This window comes from Haliotis rufescens, unplaced genomic scaffold (assembly GCF_023055435.1).
Source record: "Haliotis rufescens isolate VD_foot unplaced genomic scaffold, xgHalRufe1.0.p SCAF_16, whole genome shotgun sequence".
Classification (NCBI taxonomy): domain Eukaryota; kingdom Metazoa; phylum Mollusca; class Gastropoda; order Lepetellida; family Haliotidae; genus Haliotis; species Haliotis rufescens.
Window position 1 is genome coordinate 8,963,251 of NW_025963846.1, and position 24,825 is coordinate 8,988,075.

A 24,825-nucleotide genomic window follows, 5' to 3' on the forward strand; every position below is an offset into this window, starting at 1 on the left:
GGTCTAGAAGGTGGTTAGTGGGTGCTTATTGGAGAAGGACTCTTAATACAGTGAATATGGTACTCTATTATAGAGTGAATAGTCTTTGCGCAAGAAGTGTTTGGCTGTACATTGTATAATCAACATTGGGCAATACTGGAGAATATTATGTTAGCACAGTTTCATTTGACCCCTCTCTTCAGCTCTTTTGGTTTCAAATTAAAAACAGGTCTCAAATTAACAATACATGCATCTAAATTTAAAATACAATTGGTTTATATTCTGAATCACATCACTCTGAAATGCACAGACATCATCAGCTGATTTACTTTTATTATACAGACTGGTCTAGATACAGATAAAATAAAACAAATAATTGAAGCTAGGCTATGTGTAAAATATTGATAAAGCTGTGTAAAATGAAGACAATGTTCATGCCATGATAAATTAGGAGATCAACCTGTTTTCAATGTAGAGCAAGGTTACATGTTTATTTAACTGCACTAAATTGAATTTGGAACTGAATTAACATCATGAGATTTCAAATGATTAATTTAGCATTGTTAAATCTACAGGTAACCTAGCTCTAGATGGAAAACACTGGATGTTTATCTCCATTCTACCATGACTAAATAAAACATGAACTCTTTGGTGTTAGTGAATACATTGAGTGAAGCGGCATGGGTTGAGTCCAGTGTTTTGAGTGGGTTGTCGATCAGAATTTACAGAATCTCTGACAACAGCCTTAAAACAAAATGTGGTGTTTTGTATGCTCAGGCAATCTGTTTACAGCGTAATAGCTCACACAAACTTATGACGTAAGCTAACATGAGGTGGGCACCCCTAAGGAATACTAAGCAAGACGTACAAAGGTTTCGTTTCACACCGCACGTCACTATAATGATGTCATATCACTCATTGTGACGCAGAGATATGACATCACAGTTGTATATAGAAAAGTGAACAAATAGCACGCTCTCTGTTGTCTTCAAAACTTGAAATACATTCTCTTTGTAGATTTGTATCGTGTTTTCTGTATGATATATATTGTCACACATCCTTTGAATATCGGGGGCGGTCCGGTAGCGTTCGCTCGTCACGCCGAAGACCCGGGTTCGAATCCCGACATGGGTACAATGTGTGAAGCCCATTTCTGGTGTCCCCCTCCGTGATATTGCTCGAATATTGCTAAAAGCGGCGTAAAACCAAACTCACTCACTCACTCACTCACTTTGAATATCGTAGTAACAGCAACTTTGCATTTTGTGACCTATAATTGTACATATAATTATCTATATATGCCAACCAACAATGACTGTCAAAACTATTCTAAAAAATATTAGATTCTGTGATGATACAGCCATCAAATCATCTGTTTCTATCAGATGGGATTTATTGTGATTTGAAACCTCTGACTGACCAATCAAAATCAATTTTTTTCCAAATTCAGGCAGAATACTTTTTTGTGCCTTAGGGAAAAAAATGATTAATGTACGGTACTTATTGACATGCCATGAATATCGAGAAGATTTTCAGACTTCAGTTGCTATTTAACTATGGTTGTTTAGCCAATCAGAATGAAGCACACACACTCACATTTGTGCTATATCTGAATCACTGAGTGAGTTTTGAACTGAGTTCTAAGTCAAGGTGTCTCCGGTTGATGTGGGTGACACAAGTCATGTACGCTTTTCACCACTTTGGTCAAACCCATGAGGAAGGGTATGGTGACAAACAAGACAGATGCTGGTGCATCTAAGGGAGGCAACTCTACAAAACGAATCGCAATGCCAACACTGCTGCGCAACATGTGCTTGATTGAAAACATGTTGATTTTGAAAATCTTCTTACATATTTTGTTATTGATTTATGTCAAGACTTTTGTAAGGAAAACTAACATGAAATCATCCGTGGCAACATAATGTTTCATTTAATGTAATTCGCCCTCTGCCTATTGACAATAAAAGTACACTGGTCTGTCCGTAACAACCAAAGTTAGGGGAACATAATTATGGGTTCGTACTTTTTTGTATTTTTTTAGCCAATTGCATAGTTAAAACATGTTGACAGTGGAAGGCCGCATCTCGAAATATTTGTTTTTATCAACAACACATTGGGACAATGCCTATCAGATGAAGCCATGATCAAGGTACTTTGACACACATGACAAACACATGGAAAATGGTGAACATATGAACACATGATATCAGTCACTGGATTGTCTGATCCAGACTCGATTATTTACAGACCACCGTCATATAGATGGAATATTGCTGAGTGTGGCGAAAATAAATAAATCATATAACCTAAAAAAGTGAAAAGTGGAGAAAAAATACAATGTGAAAAGACTATAATTATACAGGATAAACTACAGGACAATAGGTTACACAAGGTTAAACAATATGCTTACTAACTCTCAACAAACTCTCGGCAGAATTTGATTTCACACATTATTGGCCTTACATAATTTGACAGGAAGTTAGTGATGTGTCACAAGTCAGTGACTCTTGCAATCTTGAAATATACTACTCAATAGGGATAGGGAGAATGTGACTGCTTGGATATGTTGTCATACAAATAGTCTTTGATATTAACCTGGAACTTAGGCAGGGTGTTTTCTAGACCCGCTAAGAGGCCAATATTCTGCTCCAAGTCAGGCAGTAAAAGTCTGAAACTGGAAATATTGCTATGTTAAAATAACCCAGAATTTAGGAAATTAAGAACTTTTGAGAAATCCCAATTTGAAAGGAAAATAATTATTCCCCCCACCCCCCTAATTTCCGGCCAAGGGAACTTGGTTTAGAATCTGACATCAATCCCTTTTTTTCGTCACGTTACGACACTGTGAACTATCTCAGTATCCCTATCATGTGTGGAGTAGTATTATCAATAACCACTGCTACTGCTTGACAGTCTCTGTTCTGGCCAGGGGTTGGCTCAACTCTGTAATACTGAAAGTCTTCGCATCCCAATTCTCCTCCATCTCAGCTGTCATCGCTGGCGCGGCTGCTGTAGAGGGGGTTGTGGAAGTTGATGTTGTCGGCCTGTTGGAAGGTTCCTGAGTCACTGTCGCCCTGGTGAGCCTGGAGGCGAGCAAACGATAAACTGCTGTCTGATCCCTGGGAGACGAGAATGGCATGATTACCAGGGACAGAGCAGGTACTGCCGTGTCAGTCTCTACAGACCTCAACAGCACTAACCTTGAGTTTGATTAGTATAATTGTCAAATGATCAGTTTTCAGAAATTATTAAATATTTCCATGACGGATTAAATAATCAGCCATTTTAAATCCTAAGGCATTTCCTTTTTAGATAACCTTTTTTGATAATTGATTCATGGATCGGATGATCGAAATGTAGATTTTTTAAAGTTCAAATTTATGATTAGGAAGTGTATTGTTTCAAAGTTGTTTACTAATGAAGGGAGGTCATTCTTGTATTTGTCAATAAAAAATCAATTTCTCTCAATGAAATGAATCTTTTTTTTACAAGATGGATAATACGTATATGTTACTGGTAAATCATTTCAATATCTACATATAATATTTTTAAAAACTATAAACACGTAAATGTAATTACAAAAAAGCCAAAATACTGAAGGTAACAGATTGGTGATTCAAAAAGTTCACAAAGAAAAACAGTTTACTACAAATAAGGGACTTCACTACTGGGTGGCTGTGGAACATATATTTTATGATTTAGAAGACTTAGTGCTCAGACTGGGACTGTTTAATTCACTATATTTCAGGGCCCATTTCATGAAGTGATTGCAGCGCTACGACTGTCGTAAATCCCATACTTCAACATCGACTTACAGTAGTCATAGCCCTACGATCACTTTGAGAAACAGACCCTGATAGTCAACTGTTTCCATAGTAACACTGCACCTGTACCCCTCCTATATCAATGTATGTACAATAGTTTACAGTACTAAACTGACCTTTCTCAATCTCCTCCAGACATCCATGAACCCGGTGACCTTCGTCCTCCGATACACCAGCACGGCGATGATGATCGTGATGATGATGAGGATGAGGAGAACACCAACGACTGGTCCGACGATCCGGCCGGTCTGTAACAACAGATGACGTCATCACAGGCATGTCCTTGTCTCCCAAACAAATGTAGGTCATGCTGACCTCATTCCATTTATAAGTGGGTCAGTGAATGTGATTTTACTCCACTTTTAGGTTATCCAGCCAAATAACAGCCGAGGTGGTTTAACGTGACAAGAAAGTGCTTAAAAACAAGACTACGCAACAACAAGAAATAAATATTTGCAAATTAATCTGTAAAGAAAAAGTCCCTGTGCTTCAAGGACACTTGTGTGGATGATGATTATGATTTTCATGAGGGTGCCAACTCCCTCTTGGTACGCCAGATGCCAAGCCATGTTAAGCAGTATTCCAGATGCTGCATGGCAGTATGCTTTAATTCATGAAATTTTGACGTGGTTCACGGATGCCACCATTTCTATGTTGATTTGTCTCTTTTTCTTCCAAAGATTGTGATTGAGTATGCTTTTACGCCGCTTTTATCACTATTCCAGCAATATCAAGGCAGGGACACTAGAAATGGGCTTCACACATTGTACCCATTTGGGGAATCGAGCCCAGACCTTTGGCGTGGCAAGCGAGTGCTTTGACTAACCCACCGCCCCTTCTTGCAAACATTGACAAATCAATAACATATTTATCCCTCGGCCTTATAGCATGCATGGTCATGCATTCTATGTGAAAATCGCAGACTAATACACTTGGACCAGCTGTGAACACTGATATGACTCAAGAGTTCTTAAAGTGGACAGGCAGCAAGGCAATGATTGAGGGTGTTCTGTAGTGTGTCTCGGCAAACACGGAGGTGCTGATGACGATGTTTCAGGTCATTATGGTATGGTGCCACACAATCAGCCAGGCTGCATACCTTCGACACTCAATCATATTGGAGTCCACATTTAATTACAAGCAATATCTTGTCACTAAGTTTGAGTGAGTTGTGTTTAACGCCGCTTTTAACAGTATTCCAGTCATATCACAGCATGTCAGCTTAATGTGGGAGGAAAGCCCCAAGTGATGCAGGTCTTAGATGTTTACCACTTCGGTGAAACCCACGAGCAGGGGTATGGTGCTAACAAACCTAGAAACATAATCGGGGCGAACCGGGATTCGAACCCACAACCATAGGTTTCTGGCGTGCCCAAGGGACCCAACTGTGCATAGCGAAGTGTGGCGCCTTAGACGACTGGGCCACCCGTGCCCCCTTGTCACTAAGAGGCAACCATCCATCCCACTAACTGCCATATAGAAACATGTACTTACCCCTGCCTTTGTTGTGGTGGTTGTGTCGGTTTTCACCCCAGGTTTCTGTAAACAGGATATATATGTAAAAGTGAGTGAGTGGTATTCCAGTCATATCACGGCGTGTCAGCTTAATGTGGGAGGAAAGCCCCAAGTGATGCAGGTCTCAGACCTTTACCACTTTGGTGAAACCCACGAGCACGGGTATGGTGCTGACAAACCTAGAAACATAATCGGGGTGAACCGGGATTTGAACCCACAATCATAGGCTTCTGGCGTGCCCAAGGGACACAACTCTGCACAGCGAATCACGGCGCCTTAGACGACTGGGCCACCTGTGCCCCAATATATGTAAAAGGCACCACTTACATCAGATATCTCACCTCTGTTCTTCAAGGTCATCTAATGATACAACACGATATAATTGTTTAATTTGAAGTTTAAACGATACACAGATTTTCCATTGGAAGAGAGGCTGGTCACCTGACCACAATTTGACGTTCATATGTTTTTTACGAGACCGTGTTCTTGAAATGACGTAAACACTGACGGACTACTTCCACATTCCTTGGGAAAACCCTTACACCAATACATACAGAAGCGTTGTTTCTGATCAGTTAGGTCATCTACTGATACATTAGTTATATAACTGTTATGTGCACTGCTTACATCAGATACATCACCTCTGTACTTTGAGGTTGTCCATTCACACAACATAATAATTTCATAGCGAAATTCCATTCATCCAGGTGTTACCTGAATTTATTCCCAATGAAATCATACAGAAAATATCAGGATTGATGAAAGTAATAATCATAGTAATGTCACTATGATAATACATGATCACTTCAAGCAGTTATAGTTTGAACTCAATGTTTCTGAAATAACAGGGTGTCAATTATGGATGTTTCAATGTAGAGAACACCCAACTCTTTCTGTTATGAAGGAGTCAGGTGTTCTTTAACTTCTTTTGAGTAGTATATATCTAAAAGTCATGTTTCCAAACAAAAACAAAACATAAACACAACTACCAGAGTGGATAAGACTTGTGAGGCATGCATATGTCTGTTCAATAAATCAAATTTAATAGCTCTTTTTCACTTTCCAATACAGATTCAAAATATGACATGAAGTTTATTCTGTGTTGTAGCTTGTACATGCACTGCCCTTGGTGCCGTTGTACAAAACAACCTTGGCGCTACGACTGTTGTAAGTCTGTGTTAAGGTATGGGTTGTTGGTTGGTTTATTGTTTAACGCCGCACTCAGCAATGTTCCAGCTATATGACGGCAGTCTGTATATAATCAAGTCTGGACCAGACAATCCAGTGATTGATATCATGAGCATCGATCCACGCAATTGGGATCGATGACATGTATCAACCAAGTCAGCGAGCCTGACCACCTGATCCCGTTAGTCGCCTTTTACGACAAGCATAGTCACCTTTTACGGCAAGCGTGGGTTGCTGAAGACCTATTTTAACCCGGAATCTTCACGGGTCGTTAAGGTATGGGAGTAACGATCACCTTAGCGCTAAGATCGCTTTGTACAACGGCACCCTGATCCACTTAATTTGTGAATGTTCTTACATTGTCTTCGTCAGCCCATAGGGGGCGCTGTATGAGGTGGATGTAGCCATTCAGAGTCTGGATGTTTGCGTCTACGATCTTGATACCATTCACTTGATACTGAAACCAGACAGAAACCATGGTAAATTCCTTGTATTACACTGCTAATGGCATGGGTAAAGTAGTAATGGCATGTTTAAAATATAACCCCACCTGACGGGCTCATTTGGAAATAATATTTTAGCATTATGGTTTACTGTATGAAACGCGTGATAAATATATCTCGCAAAAGTAAACAGGACAAATACAGTGAAGCAGATGAATGGACAGTGTCATTCACAAAATAATACTGGGGATCCTTTATTATTCTCATTGAAAAGGAAGGTAGTACACTGAAATGCCATTCATTGAATTCGCAGATGGATCAATCTCATAAAAATCAGATCTTAGTTCTCGCTACTGCTAAATAAAGATCTGAGGAATACCATTACAGGTCACAATAGAGTGACCTTTCACAAATTTTGACCGACCAATGAAAGACCGAGTGATTAGCCAATCAGAAGGCTGCTGATAGTTTCAAACTGGCGACTACGCTTCAAAACAGATTTTTACAAATTCTCCATTAAGATTTGAAAACCTGAACAAAAGAAGATTCTGGAATGGCTCATAGATGGTCTCGATTGAATGGATTCAGCTGTAAAGCACATATCTGTCGTTTGGAATGCCTCGTGTGAAACGTTTCGAGCTTGCATGATTAGAAAACACATTCCGACTGTCACTTCCCTGATCTGGTATGCAACGTTCTGATTGGTCGGATGACAGGTCGGTCTGACGTGACCCATAATGGGATGTCTTCAGGCCTTTGTTTCGTGGTAGTGAGAACTAAGATCTGATTTTAATGAGATTACAGATGGGTGCAAAGTACAGATGTTGTTGGTACACTTATATTGCAAAGGGCACATGTATACATTGAAATAAGGAGTACCGATGTAATGAGTACAGCTGTACACATCTTCTGTTTGTTAACACTGCACAGTATATGTTCCAGCCATATTGCATCTGCTTGTAAATAATCCAGTTTGGACCAGCAAACCACTGGCTGACAGCATGAGCACTATCCCATGCCGTTGTGGCATGGTGGCACAATCAGACAAGATACAGAGCCAGACCATACAGGACACAGAGGTGGACCACCCCGGACACAGAGGTGGACCACCCATGACACAGAGCCAGACTACCCATGACACAGAGCCGGACCACCCTTGAAACAGAGGTGGACCACCCAGGACACAGAGGTGGACCACCCCGGACACAGAGGTGGACCACCCATGACACAGAGCCAGACTACCCATGACACAGAGCCGGACCACCCTTGAAACAGAGGTGGACCACCCAGGACACATTGGTGGACCACCCATGACACAGAGCCAGAGCACCCATGACACAGAGCCGGACCACCCTTGACACAGAGGTGGACCACCCAGGATACAGAGGTGGACCACCCCGGACACAGAGCCAGACTACCCATGACACAGAGCCGGACCACCCTTGAAACAGAGGTGGACCACCCAGGACACAGAGGTGGACCACCCATGACACAGAGCCAGACCACCCATGACACAGAGCCAGACCACCCTTGACACAGAGGTGGACCACCCAGGACACAGAGGTGGACCACCCCGGACACAGAGGTGGACCACCCATGACACAGAGCCAGACTACCCATGACACAGAGCCGGACCACCCTTGAAACAGAGGTGGACCACCCAGGACACAGAGGTGGACCACCCATGACACAGAGCCAGACCACCCATGACACAGAGCCGGACCACCCTTGACACAGAGGTGGACCACCCATGACACAGAGCCAGACTACCCATGACACAGAGCCGGACCACCCTTGAAACAGAGGTGGACCACCCAGGACACAGAGCCAGACCACCCATGACACAGAGCCAGACCACCCATGATACAGAGCCGGACCACCCTTGACACAGAGGTCGACCACCCAGGATACAGAGGTGGACCACCCCGGACACAGAGGTGGACCACCCAGGCCACAGAGCCAGACCACCCAGGACACAGAGCCAGACCACCCAGGGCACAGAGTTGGACCACCTAGGACACAGAGTTGGATCACCCAGGACACAGAGCCAGACCACCCAGGACACAGAGCCAGACCACCCAGGACACAGAGTTGGACCACCTAGGACACAGAGTTGGATCACCCAGGACACAGAGCCAGGCCAATCAGGAAACAGAGCCAAACCACCTAGGACACAGAGCCGGACTGCCCAAGACACAGAGTTGGACCACCCAGGACACAGAGCCGGACCACCCAGGACACAGAATTGGATCACCCAGGACAGAGAGCCGGACCACCCAGGACACAGTGTTGGATCACCCAGGACACAGAGCCAGGCCAATCAGGACACAGAGCCGGACCACCCAGGACACAGAGCAGCACCACCCAGGACACAAGCCTGGACCACCCAGGACACAAGTCCGGACCGACCAGGACACAAGGCAGGACCACCCAGGAAACAGGGCCACACCACCCAGGAAACAGGGCCACACCACCCAGGACAAAGGTCTTGACCACCCAGGACACAAGGCAGGACCACCCTATCCCTATTGTAGTTGGCAAGCATGAAGCAGGGGATCGAATCTCACCTGGAATCCCAGCATGGGACCTGGACTAAACACATAGTTCTCTACAAATCAAGGACTAATCCAGCACTTGTTTGAATAACATCAACCTGCTACTTACATACGACCCATTCCGTGTGATGACCAGGGGCTGACCATCTAACGACTCAACAGTTAGAGGGAGGGACACTGATGCGTTCAGATATACACGTGTGTTGTTGACAACATGGTTATTCAGGTCCCGAAGGCTCAGCATCTGCAACATGGGCAAGGAAATAAAATGCTAAATATCAATGATGCTATATAAGTTTGTAGGACGTTTTCAACTCTTTACAACCAGAGATGGATCCAGAGGTGGGGTGCAGGGGTGCAACCAGAGGTGAGGAGGTGCAGGGGTGGATCTAGATGTGGGAAAGAACTGGGGTGGATTGAGACGTGACGATGCGCAGGGTTAGATTAGGAGTGAAAAGGCGCAGGGTGGATCTAGAGACAAGTTGCAGGTTTGGATCCAGAAGTGAAGAGGTGCAGGGATGGATCCAGAAGTGAAGAGGTGCAGGGTTGGATCTAGAGGTGAGAATGGTGCAGGGCGGATCTAGAAGTGAAGAGGTGCAGGGTTGGATCTAGAGGTGAGAATGGTGCAGGGCGGATCTAGAGATAGGTGCAAGGTGGATCCAGTAGCGGTGCAGGCTTGATCCAGTAAAGGTGCAGGGTTGGATCTAGAGGTGAAAAGGTGCAGGGTTGGATCTAGAGGTGAAAAGGTGCAGGTGTGGATCCAGAGGTGAAAAGGTGCAGGTGTGGATCTAGAGGTGAAAAGGTGCAGGTGTGGATCCAGAGGTGAAAAGGTGCAGGTGTGGATCCAGAGGTGAAAAGGTGCAGGTGTGGATCCAGAGGTGAAAAGGTGCAGGTGTGGATCTAGAGGTGAAAAGGTGCAGGTGTGGATCCAGAGGTGAAAAGGTGCAGGGTTGGATCTAGAGGTGAAAAGGTGCAGGTGTGGATCTAGAGGTGAAAAGGTGCAGGTGTGGATCCAGAGGTGAAAAGGTGCAGGTGTGGATCTAGAGGTGAAAAGGTGCAGGTGTGCATCCAGAGGTGAAAAGGTGCAGGTGTGGATCTAGAGGTGAAAAGGTGCAGGTGTGGATCTAGAGGTGAAAAGGTGCAGGTGTGGATCCAGAGGTGAAAAGATGCAGCTGTGGATCTAGAGGTGAAAAGGTGCAGGTGTGGATCTAGAGATAAGGTGCAGGTTTGAATCCAGAAGTGAGGTGCAGGTTGGATCCAGTAGTGAGGTGTAGGGCTTGATTCAGAGGTGGGGTGCATATGTGAATCGAGAGGTGGTGTTACTCAAATTATGTCCATTTATTTTATTTTATATGTTAAGGGAAAACCCCTCCCCCATTTCCAAAAAGCTGTATAACTGCTTGCATTGTGCTACCTTGAATATGTAGCAGTCGTTATGGACCCCCAGTCCCCAGTTTAGGCATCTTTAAGACGAGGGAGACAATTGTGGTCTGGAACTGACACAAGGGGAAAGAGAGTGATCTAGGCAACAAGCGCTCCCACTAGGCTATGTGGTTCTTACCTCAAGATCAATGATAGATTCATCGACTGGAACAAACACTGTGATAGACTGGAACCGATCTTTCAGTAAATCTGTCAAATTCTGGGCAGACGGATCTGAGTTGACAAATTCCAGACTCTGCAATACAAACATTAAAGGGATATATCTCACATCAGACAATACGAGTGATATATCTTACATCAGACAATATGAGGGTATCTCTAACATCAGACAATATGAGGGTATATCTTACATCAGACAATATGAGGGTATATCTTACATCAGACAATATGAGGGTATCTCTAACATCAGACAATACAAGTGATATATCTTACATCAGACAATATGAGGGTATATCTTACATCACACAATATGAGGGTATATCTAACATCAGACAATATGAGTGATATATCTTACATCAGAGTGGGTATATCATATATCATGATATAAGAGGAGTATATCTTGCATCAGACGATATGAGGGGTATCAAACATCAGACAACATGAGGGTATATCTTACATCAGACAATATGAGTGGGTATATCATATATCATGATATATGAATGGAATATATCTCACACAAAGTGGGACAAATATGGTGGCTATGTCCTGGTGAATATGACCATATGTTATGCTCACCTCAAAGAAGCGCAGAGTAAAGGGGAGATACGACAGTGTATCGTAGGCATCTCTGTTGCACCACGTCCCGTTACCAACGTAGCCATTCAGACATATACACGATACGGTTCCGTTTGTTATGTGTGTCACTGAAAATTGACAAACAACATATGACGCTCCATCATTAGAGACCCCGGATACAATATCACTATTTTGTTATCTATATGACTGTTAGTTATGTGAATAGTTGTTTGTGGTCTGTCAAAGCAAACAAGTCTGGAGTGTCAGAACCTTCATGTGATATTGTTATGATTATTATATTATACATTTACATAAGGCACTTATACCGCTGCCTGCAGGCACTAGAGGGTTTTTACTTCCACCTAACACATCGGGTACCCATTCTGCTGGGTGAACAAAGGCACATTTGAACTAAGTCACTTGCCCAGGGTGACGCCACATGTTTTGACACTTGTGTTTCGGGTGTAAGGACGTATTCGTGTTTCCACCATCTGGTTATCTACATGTACATTGTGAGCTGTGATCAAGCCTAAGGGGTCTGATGACATACTGACCCAGCCAGCTGAGTGTGAATGGCTGGAATTTCCACTTCATTTCAGCTATCATGCAACCAGTGTCAGGAGGAGAATTAGCGTAGGGACATGTTGGGAACCTTAATTTTAATGACCTTAAAATCAAACCTTAAATCAAAATATATGACCTCAACTGACAAAAAATAAGAAAGTCATGATCAATTAATGTTTTACAATTTACCAAATGCACATACACAGACACACACAAATATTAAACTTTCATCTCATGTCCCCTGTAAAACATCAGTGTTATTGTCCTAATGTCAAACGTTTAGCTTGTCTTGCAAAGTTTAACACACCTGCTGGTGGAGTGTAGAGGCAGTGGGCAAAGGGAGAGCACCCTCCATTGTTTCTCGCACATGCGTTGATTGTATGGATACATGTATGTCCGTCACCATGGTAACCAGGATAGCATGTACAGTTGATGGTTTTGTACTGAAAGGATTGACATACAGACCAATGGCAATATTTTACACGGTTATACAGTCATGTCATATCTTATATGTTTACTTCAAAGCACACAATCACTTAACAACACTAAGCTTTCCAAGGAAACTAAATGAATCTGAGTGAGTATGATGATATGGGATACACTGCCTTGATTGCATCAATATTTCACCCACATCATTCTGCATTATTCATGGAACAATTCCTCAGTAGTCATGGATGAAATCTGAAGTTTTCATTATTATTTTACAAAATTCATGATTAAAATTTACATTACTCATGGAAATATTCCCCAGTAGTCATGGAAATATTCCTATGTAATCATTGACATATTCCCCAGTATTCATGAAATATTCCCCAGTAGTCATGGAAATATTTCCCAGTAGTCATGGAAATATTCCTCTGTATTCATGGACATATTCCCCAGTATTCATGAAATATTCCCCAGTATTCAATATTCTATTAATCGTATATATCCTTATATATTTAAAAGTGAAACATGCAATTGCAGTGATTCAAGAGATTAGGGGTGTGGTCTCGATGGACACATAGGTCCAAGAGGACGCGCTGCCTATTAGATAAAATTCTGTAAACAAATCAGATCATGTTTTATCAACATTATTTGAAACTGTAGTCCTCAGTTTTCAGTTGCCCAGGCTTCTACTTACATCATATTGACAAGAAGCGTATTCATGACACTTCCCGTTCTGGTTGTCACACGGGGAATAACATATGCGTCCATCTCCAATGTACCCATCGTTACACCGACACGTGACCTTGTCTCCGACCCTGGAGCACTGAGCATTCTCGCTGCAGTTCCCGTTCTGGTAGTCACAGCTTTTAATTGCTGAAACCATAACAAAAGTGTAATAATGATTGAGACATTTTTTAATTTGTAATTATGTTTTTTCTTAAGGAGGGACTAAATTGCTATCTGCTGAAACAGATTCTATAGGGTGTAACAGGCAAAATAGCAGTGAAACATATATGAATTGATCACTGAAAATCCAAGTTTTTGACACCAAGTTTTCCAAAATGAGCACAAGAGAATATTCTGCACACCACAAACTTCATACTGATATATGGGTGAGTAATGGGCAATCTACCCGATGCAAGTGAGTTAACTGACTTTAAAAGTCAAGTTTCCACCCTTGCCGAACTAGGCTGGTATTCCTGGGCTCGATTGTAGCGCCACCAGTGGCTATTATGAGTTATGTCCCTTCTAACCCTCTCCTATGGACCAATCAGATTCCGCCTCTCGTATCACTTGCATTTGCTTCAAACAAAAAAGCGGCGCCCAGTCAAGACGATCTGATCGATATTCAAGGTCTATATTGTGATAAAACGGGTCTTACGTCACAAAATGCATCAAATCACGTAAGCACATTGATTAAAAACATGAAAAGATTCAGAAAATATCTGTTGACATGCTTTGTAAATCCTGCAATCGATCGAAATCTGCAAGACAGTTTACGAACCGGATTTCGATTTCAGTGCCCGATTTTGATTGGACTATGCATAGACTCGTTAGTCCAGCCAAAATGTAACTCCATAATACCAGCCTAGTTCGGCAAGGGTGGAAACTGGACTTTTATAGTTAGTTAACTCTCTAGCTTCGGAAAGATAGTAATGGGCAAACGTACAGGACAATTCTGATGTGACTGTCATGATGACAATGATGTGGGTGACTCCTGACTAGGACCCGCATACCCGCACTACAACCTGGACCCAAGGTGAGTTGCGTGATATATTGTTTAATGACAAAAATTCACTACAACTTGTTACACTTCAAGTCACTAATGTTAAAGTTTCTGTCTGACTCTGCATGCATTTCTTCTGACTTGTATGTTTGAAGAAAGATAAAGCTTCAGTCAACTTCTGTGTTTGCATGACCCAATCATCTTATTCATGCATCTAAATACTTTTCGCCAGGGCTCTGGTAAAACAATTCTCAATCAGCCACTCTTGAAACCTACAGCGGGTACCCAGTTAGGGTCCAGTAATAGGGGGTCATAAAGTTTGAACTCGTCCCAGCTCTAATATTTTGCAAATTTCTGACTTACTGCACATCACATGATACAACTATATGTGCAGAAACTACCGAATAATGGACTCAAATTATATTTTCAATATGAATGTAATGGTCTGGCAGGCCCCTCCAGACATGACCCACAGGCCTCCCGTGGAACAGGAGAAACACTTGCACTCCCCTTGCTGCCCCCCCCCCCCCCCCCCCCTCTCCCAGAGACTTACAGACATTACAGCCTGGTCCAGCCAGTCCCTCCAGACATGACCCACAGTCCTCCCCACGGAATTGGGGGAAGCACTTGCACTCCCCTGACCCCTCCACACCGTCCATACACAGGCCGTTGCCGTAACACGGGGTCTCCGGTCCACCAGGGCATTCTGCATAACAGAAAGACAGCATTCAATATTTCATCACAGACATTCTTAAACAGAAAAATAAAATGAAAGTACCCAGATAATATATGTCCCTGCCGTTAAAATTTTGGTTGATAAGTTCTCACTTACCGTATTCGACGTAATAAGTGCTCTGCTCGAATAAGCGCCCATGGCGATATTTGCATATATATCGGCTAGTGAACAATCCCCATTAGCACCTCTTCCGATTGATCAATGTACACAAGACTTTTTTATTTGTGTATAATACACACTTGTGTGTTATGAGCATTTAAATTCTAGAAAAATAGATCTGCCGTGTATAATACGCACAGACTTTACTTTTGTATCATTTCAGGTACATAAATCTAGAAATTTACGATCTTTCAACTCTTTTTTTTTCACCAAAATTATATTCTATTAAGAGCCCCCTATATCTAATTTGGAGAGCACCCTGGGTGCTCATTACGTCAAATACGGTAAGTTAGAAAGATTTATTTTTTAACATAATCCCCTTACACATAAATACTCTTTTACCAACAATTTTATTCCAGTTTCATAGACATCCTTCTCTTGGTTGCCCAAAAGGTTCTTCACAGCTGCTGTGACATCATTGTTCGAGCCGAAATGTGTTCTGACAAGAGCTTTCTTCATGTTTGGGAACAGATGGATGTCTGAGTAGTGTCAGTGTTTGGAGCCAGAGCAGGAGAACAAGGACGGTGCTGAAGGTGTTCAAAGTCACACATTTTTGGATTTTTGCCATGGCAATGACCAGTTTGTGCAAAGGTGCACACTTCTTCTCAGCTTCCCATGTCTTTCAGTCCTAATTTCATCCTGTAATTGCCTCAAAAGTGGCTGACTGGCCTCTTGGAAGATAGTCCATCATGATGACAGCCTCATCATCCCAGAACAGGAAGGTCTTAACTTTTCAAGCTGACAGGACAGTCATTGCCTTCTTTGGAGGTGATGTCAAATGCTTCCACTGGTTTGATTGTTGTTGACTGGAAGAGGTGAACCCGGGCTTAATCAATACAGAAATCACTGCAAGAACCTTTCTGGATCAGCTTCAAACAGAGCTAGATTATCAAGAGCTATGTCATGCCTGTTGCATTTTCAATCAGATGTCAGAAGCTTTGGAACCCGAGAGCTGATACTTTCTTCATTGGAAAAGTTTCTGTGATAATGGAATTTACTATCAAGCAACATGATGCGCAGTTATTTGCAATCGGTCATCACCATATCGTGGATTCTCTGAATCGTTTCTGGTGTAGGCCTTCCAGGACAGGTGTCATCTTCAAGGCTCTGCCTATACTCTGCTGCCCACGTCCACCTTCCCTGGTGCTATACTCTTGATGTACCTTGTGTTGTATACAGTATATTCATGGATGGCTTTTGGTGCTGCGCCCCATTTTTGCAAGTACTTGACCACGGCATGTTCCTCACGTGTGTCTACTTACACAAAGGTCACAGACCCCTCCTTATTTAGTGAGTGAGTTGGGTTTAACGCCGCTTTGAACAATATTCCAGTTATATCACGGCGTGTCAGCTTAATGTGGGAGGAAAGCCCAAAGTGATGCAGGTCTCAGACGTTTACCACTTCGGTGAAACCCACGAGCACAGGTATGGTGCTGACAAACCTAGAAACATAATCGGGGCGAACCAGGATTCGAACCCACAATCATAGGTTTCAGGCAAGTTCAAGGGACGCAACTCTGCACAGCGAATTGTGGCGTCTTAGACGACTGGTCCACCCGTGCCCCCTCCCCACCCCCCCCCCCCCCCCCCCCGACTTATTTACTCACAGCAAAACAATTTTCTCAAATGACATGTTTTTGAGGAAATACTTCTATCACATTATGTGATGTCCACTACAAAAGCTTTCACGATTTCACTATTCCTTCTATGCGAGGCTCAAGCAAGGGGACACCAAATGATGCAAGCCATGAAGACGGCAGACATTGTTGCCACCCAATACCCAGTAATAGAGCAATACCTTATCCTTCCTGGATCTTTACAGAATTGTTTTACATCCTGTCTCCTAGAGAATAAATCCAAAAATAAATCCAACTCAAGTCTAGAATGATTTGGTAAGTCTAGATTGGCTCAGCCCTGAAATTCAGCATTGTTCTGAGCTCCTTTTGGATTTTATATTTTGTTCTGTAGATATATATTTTAAAATTTTAATCTTTTTTTCCTGGACTAAATGCTAGTCTAGGCAGGCTGTTCAATAAATCTTGTCTAGATAAGAAAGAAAGACCTCACCTGCACATTCGCTTCCAAAGTATCCTGAGCAGCAAGCAGGTGTCTGCGAACAGTGAGTGAGTGAGTTGAGATTGATGCTGCTTTGAATACCATTTCAAAAGGAAGATTTTACATGAATTATCAGTAAAATGTCTTAAAAACGCAGTTTTTCACCCAAACTCTGTAACTGAATACCAGTACACATGTACTCACCACCTTCACTGACTGACACATGCCCTGGCAGCCGAGGTAGTTGTAGGTCTGACCAGCAGACCCACTCACACTGTACGTGCACTGGAACTTGACAAGCCCCGCCCCCTCCACCGGGGTGTAGCCTTGGGGACAGGTGATGTTTGCTGCCCTACAGGATGTACAGGGACCCTGAAGACAGAACACACTGACACTAGTACACTGATACTTGACGAGCCTCACCCCTACAGGTGACAATCTGCACCCTACAGGATGTACAGGGACCCTGAAGACAGAACACTTACACTAGTACACTGATACTTGACGAGCCTCACCCCTACAGGTGACAATCTCCACCCTACAGGATGTACAGCAGGTGACACCATATCAAACACTATATCGTCGTGATGTATATTTATACAAGCTGGCAAACAAATTTGGATGGCCACTGTTCACTCAGACAACTAGATTCTTTATATGAGCGGGACCACAAACAACAGCATACTGGAAAAAAGAAGATGACTGCCACAAGCAGTCTGCTATTACAGTAGTTTGTGTACGTACCCGTGTGGTGTTCACATCCTTGTCATCGCAGCGACTCAGTTGGGGGTGTAGCAGCTGGGTGATGCCCTGTATCACGCCCCCGCTGGTCAGCAGGTCATCCTTCACAATCAGGATCCCATTCACATACACCTGGAAGTCATTTATACACAGGTGAGGAGAGATAGACACAGTACAGACTCCGGGCTGACCAGTCCTTGTTTCATCCCCATAATGCAGAGTGCCAGACAGGGTAATAACAAGTACCATCTTTTGGTACTTTTGGACTCTTTTGACATTGCCAGGCACTAAATCACTGACAACCTGCTCTCCAGGTGGTCATTTATACACAGACTTGAGACTTATCTGTATAGTGAGTGAGTGAGTGAGTGAGTGAGTGAGTGAGTGAGTGAGTGAGTGAGTGAGTGAGTGAGGAGTGAGTGAGGGAGAGTGAGAGAGTGAGGAGTGAGTGAGTGAGTGAGTGAGTGAGTTAGTTTCAACAGCAGTTTGAACTGTATCTCAGCGATAGCACTGCATGCCATCTTGAGGTGGGAGGAGAGCCTGAAGATCTCAGACGTTTACAATTCTGTTGAAACCAATGAGCATGGGTAAGGTTCTGACAAACATAGAAACATAATCAAGACGAGTCTGGGATTCTAACCCACATTAATATGTGTCTGGCACCCCAAAGGGAAGAAACTCTGCAAAGAAACCTGCATGTGATGGAGGCTGGACCAGGCCAATGGTTGACATAATGACAAATGATCCAAGCTAAGAGTGAAGGTACAGCTTTTGGGAAAGGGAGGGGTGCATTTTGTGATTCGACAATTCGTGTTTGGTAATTCTGCAAATCCTCAAATAATTGTTTGTTTTGTTTGTTTGTTTTTTAATGCAGCACATTGGAATAATGCAGCTATATGACAGCGGTCTGTCAATAATTGAGTCTGGACAAGATAATCCAGTGATTGACTGACTACCCATTCCCGTTAGTCGCCTCTTGCGACAAGCATGGGTTGCTGAAGATCAATTCTAACCCGGACCTTCAGAAACAATTTCCAAATTTATACATGTTTAGTATTCTTGGGGTGGTGTGGACACCAATGCCGCCCCCACTGGATCCATATACTGTAAATCTTGTAAATTTGGTTTCTAATAATATTGTTATTTTTATGAGTAGGAAGTGGCGTGATGAAAAGTTGACTCAGTGTCAGTCTGTGATTTTTTAACTATAGCTGCATGTTTTGTAGTTGACAAGGATGGTTGGAGTGGCGTGTTTATCTAACAGTAGTTTTATTCAGCAGGTGTCTGTCTGGATTTCTCAGTTTCATGTATCAGTTAACAATCTGACCAGTTGTAGCATTTTCCTGATTGGGCTAGTGACCCCGAGTGACCATTTGTAATTAGGAGAGAGTGAGTGAGTGAGTGAGTTGGGTTTAACGTCGCTTTTAACAGTATTCCAGTTATATCACGGCGTATCAACTTAATGTGGGAGGAAAGCCCCAAGTGATGCAGGTCTCAGACGTTTACCACTTCGGTGAAACCCACTAGCACGGGTATGGTGCTGACAAACATAGAAACATAATCGGGGTGAACTGGGATTCGAACCCACAATCACAGGTTTCTGGCGTGCCCAAGGGATGCAACTCTGCACAGAGAATTTCGGCGCCTTAGACAACTGGGCCACCCATGGCCCCTGTAATTAGGAAACAGGATGTGAGGGATTATATATTTAATCATGCACTTGCTGGTTTGACAATGTAGAGAAGGGACTAAAGGAAATATGTCTCTTTCTGTTTTTTGTTTGTTGTTGGTCTGCAAAAAACAACTGTGTCATGAAATGGGATGCTGAACCAATTCTAACCTGGATCTCTTTGTCACATTCAGTCATACATAGTGACATGAAATGGTTCTTATGATGAACATAGTGTACAGAAGATCTATTAAACCCTGGAATCCACACAAGGTAGAAATACAATCATGGCAAACTGGGATTTGAACCCATGATCACACTTGTTCTGGCATCCACAAAGGATGCAACTCTGCATATTGCGGGACATTACACGACTGGGCCACCCGTGTTCCGAATCAACACAGTACAAGGGAATGATCCCTAATATTGCTGATGAAAGTGTTGTGCCACACACCTGTTGATTCTTGACAGTAAATTGCAGCGGGAAGTCCTTGCCAAGAAGTGTTTCCTCCCTTTGCCCATTAATGACAGCTGGTGTGAGAATCATCTTGGGGATCATGTAGTATTTGAGGAAATTAGTCGTCTGAAATGAAATGTGAGACAATGATAACAATCAGGTTTTGTTGTGTTTTCAATGACACATTTGTGTATTAGAAGCAAAGACTAATCAATGTTCTGACAGTGTGAGCATTGGTTTACTTCAACAAGTTTAACTATCCACACATTCCCCAAATACCATCTTCAGTAGCCATATTGGACACACAATCCCCAAATACCATCTTCGGCCACGATATTGGACACACAATCCTCAAATACCATCTTCAGTAGCCATATTGGACACACAATCCCCAAATACCATCTTCAGTAGCCATACTGGACACACAATCCCCAAATACCATCTTAAGTGGCCATTATGGTAATACAATCCCCAAATACCATCTTCAGTAGCCATTATGGGAATACAATCCCCAAATACCATCTTCAGTAGACATTATGAGCACACAATTCCCCAAATACCATCTTCAGCAGCAGCCATATTGAGCACACAATCCCCAAATACCCATCTCCAGTAGCCATTATGGTAATACATTCCCCATGCAAATACTACCTTCTGTAGCCATATTGGACACACAATCCCCAAATACCATCTTCGGCCACGATATTGGACACACAATCCTCAAATACCATCTTCAGTAGCCATATTGGACACACAATCCCCAAATACCATCTTCAGTAGCCATATTGGACACACAATCCCCAAATACCATCTTAAGTGGCCATTATGGTAATACAATCCCCAAATACCATCTTCAGTAGCCATTATGGGAATACAATCCCCAAATACCATCTTCAGTAGACATTATGAGCACACAATTCCCCAAATACCATCTTCAGCAGCAGCCATATTGAGCACACAATCCCCAAATACCCATCTTCAGTAGCCATTATGGTAATACATTCCCCATGCAAATACTACCTTCTGTAGCCATATTGGACACACAATCCCCAAATACCATCTTCGGCCGCCATATTGGGCACACAATCCTCAAATACCATCTGCAGTAGCCATTATGGTAATGCAATCCCCAAATACCATCTTCAGTAGACATTATGAGCACACAATTCCCCAAATACCATCTTCAGCAGCAGCCATATTGAGCACACAATCCCCAAATACCCATCTTCAGTAGCCATTATGGTAATACATTCCCCATGCAAATACTACCTTCTGTAGCCATATTGGACACACAATCCCCAAATACCATCTTCGGCCGCCATATTGGGCACACAATCCTCAAATACCATCTTCAGTAGCCATTATGGTAATGCAATCCCCAAATACAATCTTCAGTAGACATTATGAGCTCACAATCCCCAAATACCATCTTCAGTAGCCATTATGGACATACAATCCCCAGTTCTACTTGAGGATCCCTAGGGAGACAAGCATGGAATACTGAAGCGCTTTACATTCCCAGATCGACAGTAATATTGAAGCTAGGTACATGACAGCGCCAGCCTTCTGAAGCCAATCTTGGGGATCACATCTACACCTTGGTGTGCAGTGCCTGTACCCAGCAGACCTACCACTGTGCCCTCCTTCTGCAGCAGAGCTGTGTTGGTGGGCGCCAGGAGAGTGTACTGATCCATGTCCTCCAGCTCAGACACAAGGCCAAATTTCTGCAATTAATAGAAAAAGAAACATCATCAACATGTACAAAGGTGCTTAGTTTTAAGTTCTACATTCAAGGACACACATGACAGTAGGGTGACCTTGACCTTGACCTTTCAGTCATGTCCAGTGCTTCCAGAAGAGCAAGACATTTACATTTGCAACACCTGGGCCCACTTGCACAAAGCGATCTTAGTGCTAAGATAATCGTAACTCCCATTCTTTAACATAGGTTACAATAGCCTTAGCGCTAAGATCGCTTTGTGCAAGTTGGCCCTGTTGTCATTACTGTTACCTTACTGTGTCTGAATTTGTCACTTTCAGTTGGAGTCTTCTTCTTGCAAAGTATGAATAGGAGCATATTTAAGGATCTGAGGTTTTTAATTGACAAAGATACATTCTAGCCTCACACAGTAAACACCCCTGCCTGTTTTGAGATTAAAATTGCAGGTGTCACAATGTCACATACAAAGAAGTGTCTTACACTGAGGTACTGGTAAAACAGTGAGTAGTCTGACTTCTGGGAGAAGAACTCATCCAGGTCTGGCTGGTCCGATTCCGGGCGGAAGGGTTCGAGCACCTGAAGTAGTTCAAACAGACTAGGGCTTATCAACAAGACAACAGGGTGTTAAGTTGCTTTAGGTTGTCTGTGTATTTTCTTCGTATACAAATTTGCAGTGTCAAACATGTTGAACAAAATTAACACAAACATAGGAGGAGAGCTGCTTTGAAATATGTCACACTACCTTGTCAACTATATGGATGTAGCCATTCAGTGCAGGGATGTTGCCCGTGGATACAGTTGATGTGGATGTTTGTGAGTTGAATATAAGGATTGTCTGAAATGAAAGACACACATGAAGCAGGCCTCGCAACAAGAACTGTTTCTCACGTTTATCGCTCATGAATATAATATTTATTTTTCATTCAATTTCAGAACAAATACAAGAATGTTTTCTTCATAACCTGAAGACAAGTCTAGAAGTTCAACACAATAATAAAGCTCAACACAATAATAAAGCTCAACACAATAATAAAGCTCAACACAATAATCAAAGTTCAACACAATAATAAAGTTCAACACAATAATAAAGCTCAACACAATAATAAAGCTCAACACAATAATAAAGTTCAACACAATAATCAAAGTTCAACACAATAATAAAGTTCAACACAATAATCAAAGTTCAACACAATAATAAAGCTCAACACAATAATAAAGCTCAACACAATAATCAAAGTTCAACGCAATGAAAGAGACCCAACAAAATAAAAGAGACCCCCAATACAATTATGAAGCTCACATAAAATCTTAAATCCACTCTCACTGACAGCAAAGCCTGGAGTGTTTGGTACCTTCACAATCAGCATGGAAACTTTGGGCCACTGACAATATCAAGGGGCTAGGGACCCCCTCCATCCCAAGTTCCTGCTCACCTGGTTCTTAGCTGAGATCCTGATGGAGTAGCCATCATACAGGGTGCTGAAGCTGGGGTAGGCCTTGGACAGCTGCAGCAGGTTGTAGGTGGTGTAGGCATTCTCCATAGTGTGGAACCTGCACACAACAGACACTCCAGCATCAGACAACGGGTCATGTCCCTCTCAGATAGGAGACATTGGATACATAATGGATCTATGGTCAAGGACTGACTTCACAAAAGCTATTCTAATAATAGGTACACTAGAAGATAAATCAATCAAGGGTGAGTGAGTGAGTGACTGAGTGAGTGAGTGACTGAGTGAGTGAGAGAGGTTTTAAAAAACCCACTTTACCAGTGGAAGACAATAGAATCAAACGTTTTTGTCATCATGACTAACAAGATATTTCCTTTTTGGAAACTATTTTGGTAACAATCTGTTTACAATTTCTTTAAAATGGTCATAGAACAAGTCAGTGGTATTTCTCCTGTTTTCATACACAGTCTGTAACAGTATCAGATACAGGGACATGAAAAACCCATGGTGTTTATGGTCAAGAGCCTAATTAATACAGAAAAGGCTGTGAGGCGGAAACATCACCGATATACAACACCCCATTACATCCAAACAATCCTTATACAGGCAGATTTCTTTAAATATGGAGCAAGACCCTTTAAGTATTGTGAAACATGCTTCTGTACAATATGGACATACTAAAGTCATTTTCATCTTCGACTGCATCATAAAATAACACTTGCTGTATCTAAGTACGGCTGCACTGACGGCCTCATACCAGTGATGTTGTTAAATATTAATGGCATTCATGAACTAGAAATGTATAAATACACAATAAGGGTGAACATATTTTTATCAAATATTTATGTAGATAACATGTCTGATTGAATTTTGCAGTGTTTTAGGTTGGAATTTGTGTCAATGGAACTGAGACAGTGAGACTGACTTTACTGATTGGTAAACCGATACATAGCTAATAGTTTTCACATAATGTTTGTAGGTATGGTTATAGTTCATAACATAGACTATTCCAGTAAAATCTGATTCGATGTGGAAGAGGGAAAAGCAGAAGAGGCATCACATGCCTGAGTTGGTTACTGCAAATGACAGTAATCCTTATGATATTGAGAACTGACTCAAACGGAGCCAAAGGGGTGAGTGAGTGAGTGAGTATAGTTTTACACCGCTTCTAGCAATATTCCAGCAATATCACGGCGGGGGACACCAGAAATGGGCTTCACACATTGTACCCATGTCGGGAATCGAACCCGGGTCTTCGGCGTGACGAGCGAACGCTTTAACCACTAGGCTACCCGACCGCCCCGGAGCCAAAGGAAGCCATTGCTGTTTTTTCAAATTCACACATGATAACAAAGGCATTCATTTGTTTGTTTGTTTCTTGTTTACTGCCACACTCAGCAATATTCCAGCCATATGACAGCGGCCTGTAAATAATT

At 42.6% G+C, this 24,825-nt stretch overlaps 1 protein-coding gene across 3 annotated transcripts in view; it reads right to left on the reverse strand.

Moving 5' to 3' along the window:
* Window positions 1–1,145: 1,145 nt before the first annotated feature.
* The window catches only part of LOC124136676 (stabilin-2-like), a 232,634-nt gene continuing 208,954 nt past the window's right edge, over window positions 1,146–24,825 (reverse strand). For 2 of the 3 annotated variants that reach the window (XM_048396837.1, XM_048396836.1), the window contains exons 26-43: window positions 23,372–23,489; window positions 22,681–22,773; window positions 22,419–22,514; window positions 21,850–21,942; window positions 20,216–20,344; window positions 18,096–18,224; window positions 17,556–17,723; window positions 17,364–17,406; window positions 14,955–15,107; window positions 13,370–13,548; window positions 12,554–12,689; window positions 11,683–11,810; window positions 11,066–11,182; window positions 9,614–9,748; window positions 6,865–6,963; window positions 5,298–5,342; window positions 3,920–4,051; window positions 1,146–3,098 (exon numbers count right to left, since the gene is read on the reverse strand). In XM_048396837.1, the coding sequence (XP_048252794.1) occupies window positions 2,964–3,098; window positions 3,920–4,051; window positions 5,298–5,342; window positions 6,865–6,963; window positions 9,614–9,748; window positions 11,066–11,182; window positions 11,683–11,810; window positions 12,554–12,689; window positions 13,370–13,548; window positions 14,955–15,107; window positions 17,364–17,406; window positions 17,556–17,723; window positions 18,096–18,224; window positions 20,216–20,344; window positions 21,850–21,942; window positions 22,419–22,514; window positions 22,681–22,773; window positions 23,372–23,489 (2,128 nt within the window). In that variant the 3' untranslated portion in view covers window positions 1,146–2,963. The remainder of the gene's footprint in view (window positions 3,099–3,919; window positions 4,052–5,297; window positions 5,343–6,864; window positions 6,964–9,613; window positions 9,749–11,065; window positions 11,183–11,682; window positions 11,811–12,553; window positions 12,690–13,369; window positions 13,549–14,954; window positions 15,108–17,363; window positions 17,407–17,555; window positions 17,724–18,095; window positions 18,225–20,215; window positions 20,345–21,849; window positions 21,943–22,418; window positions 22,515–22,680; window positions 22,774–23,371; window positions 23,490–24,825) is intronic. The other variant, XM_048396838.1, reaches the window with a different exon arrangement.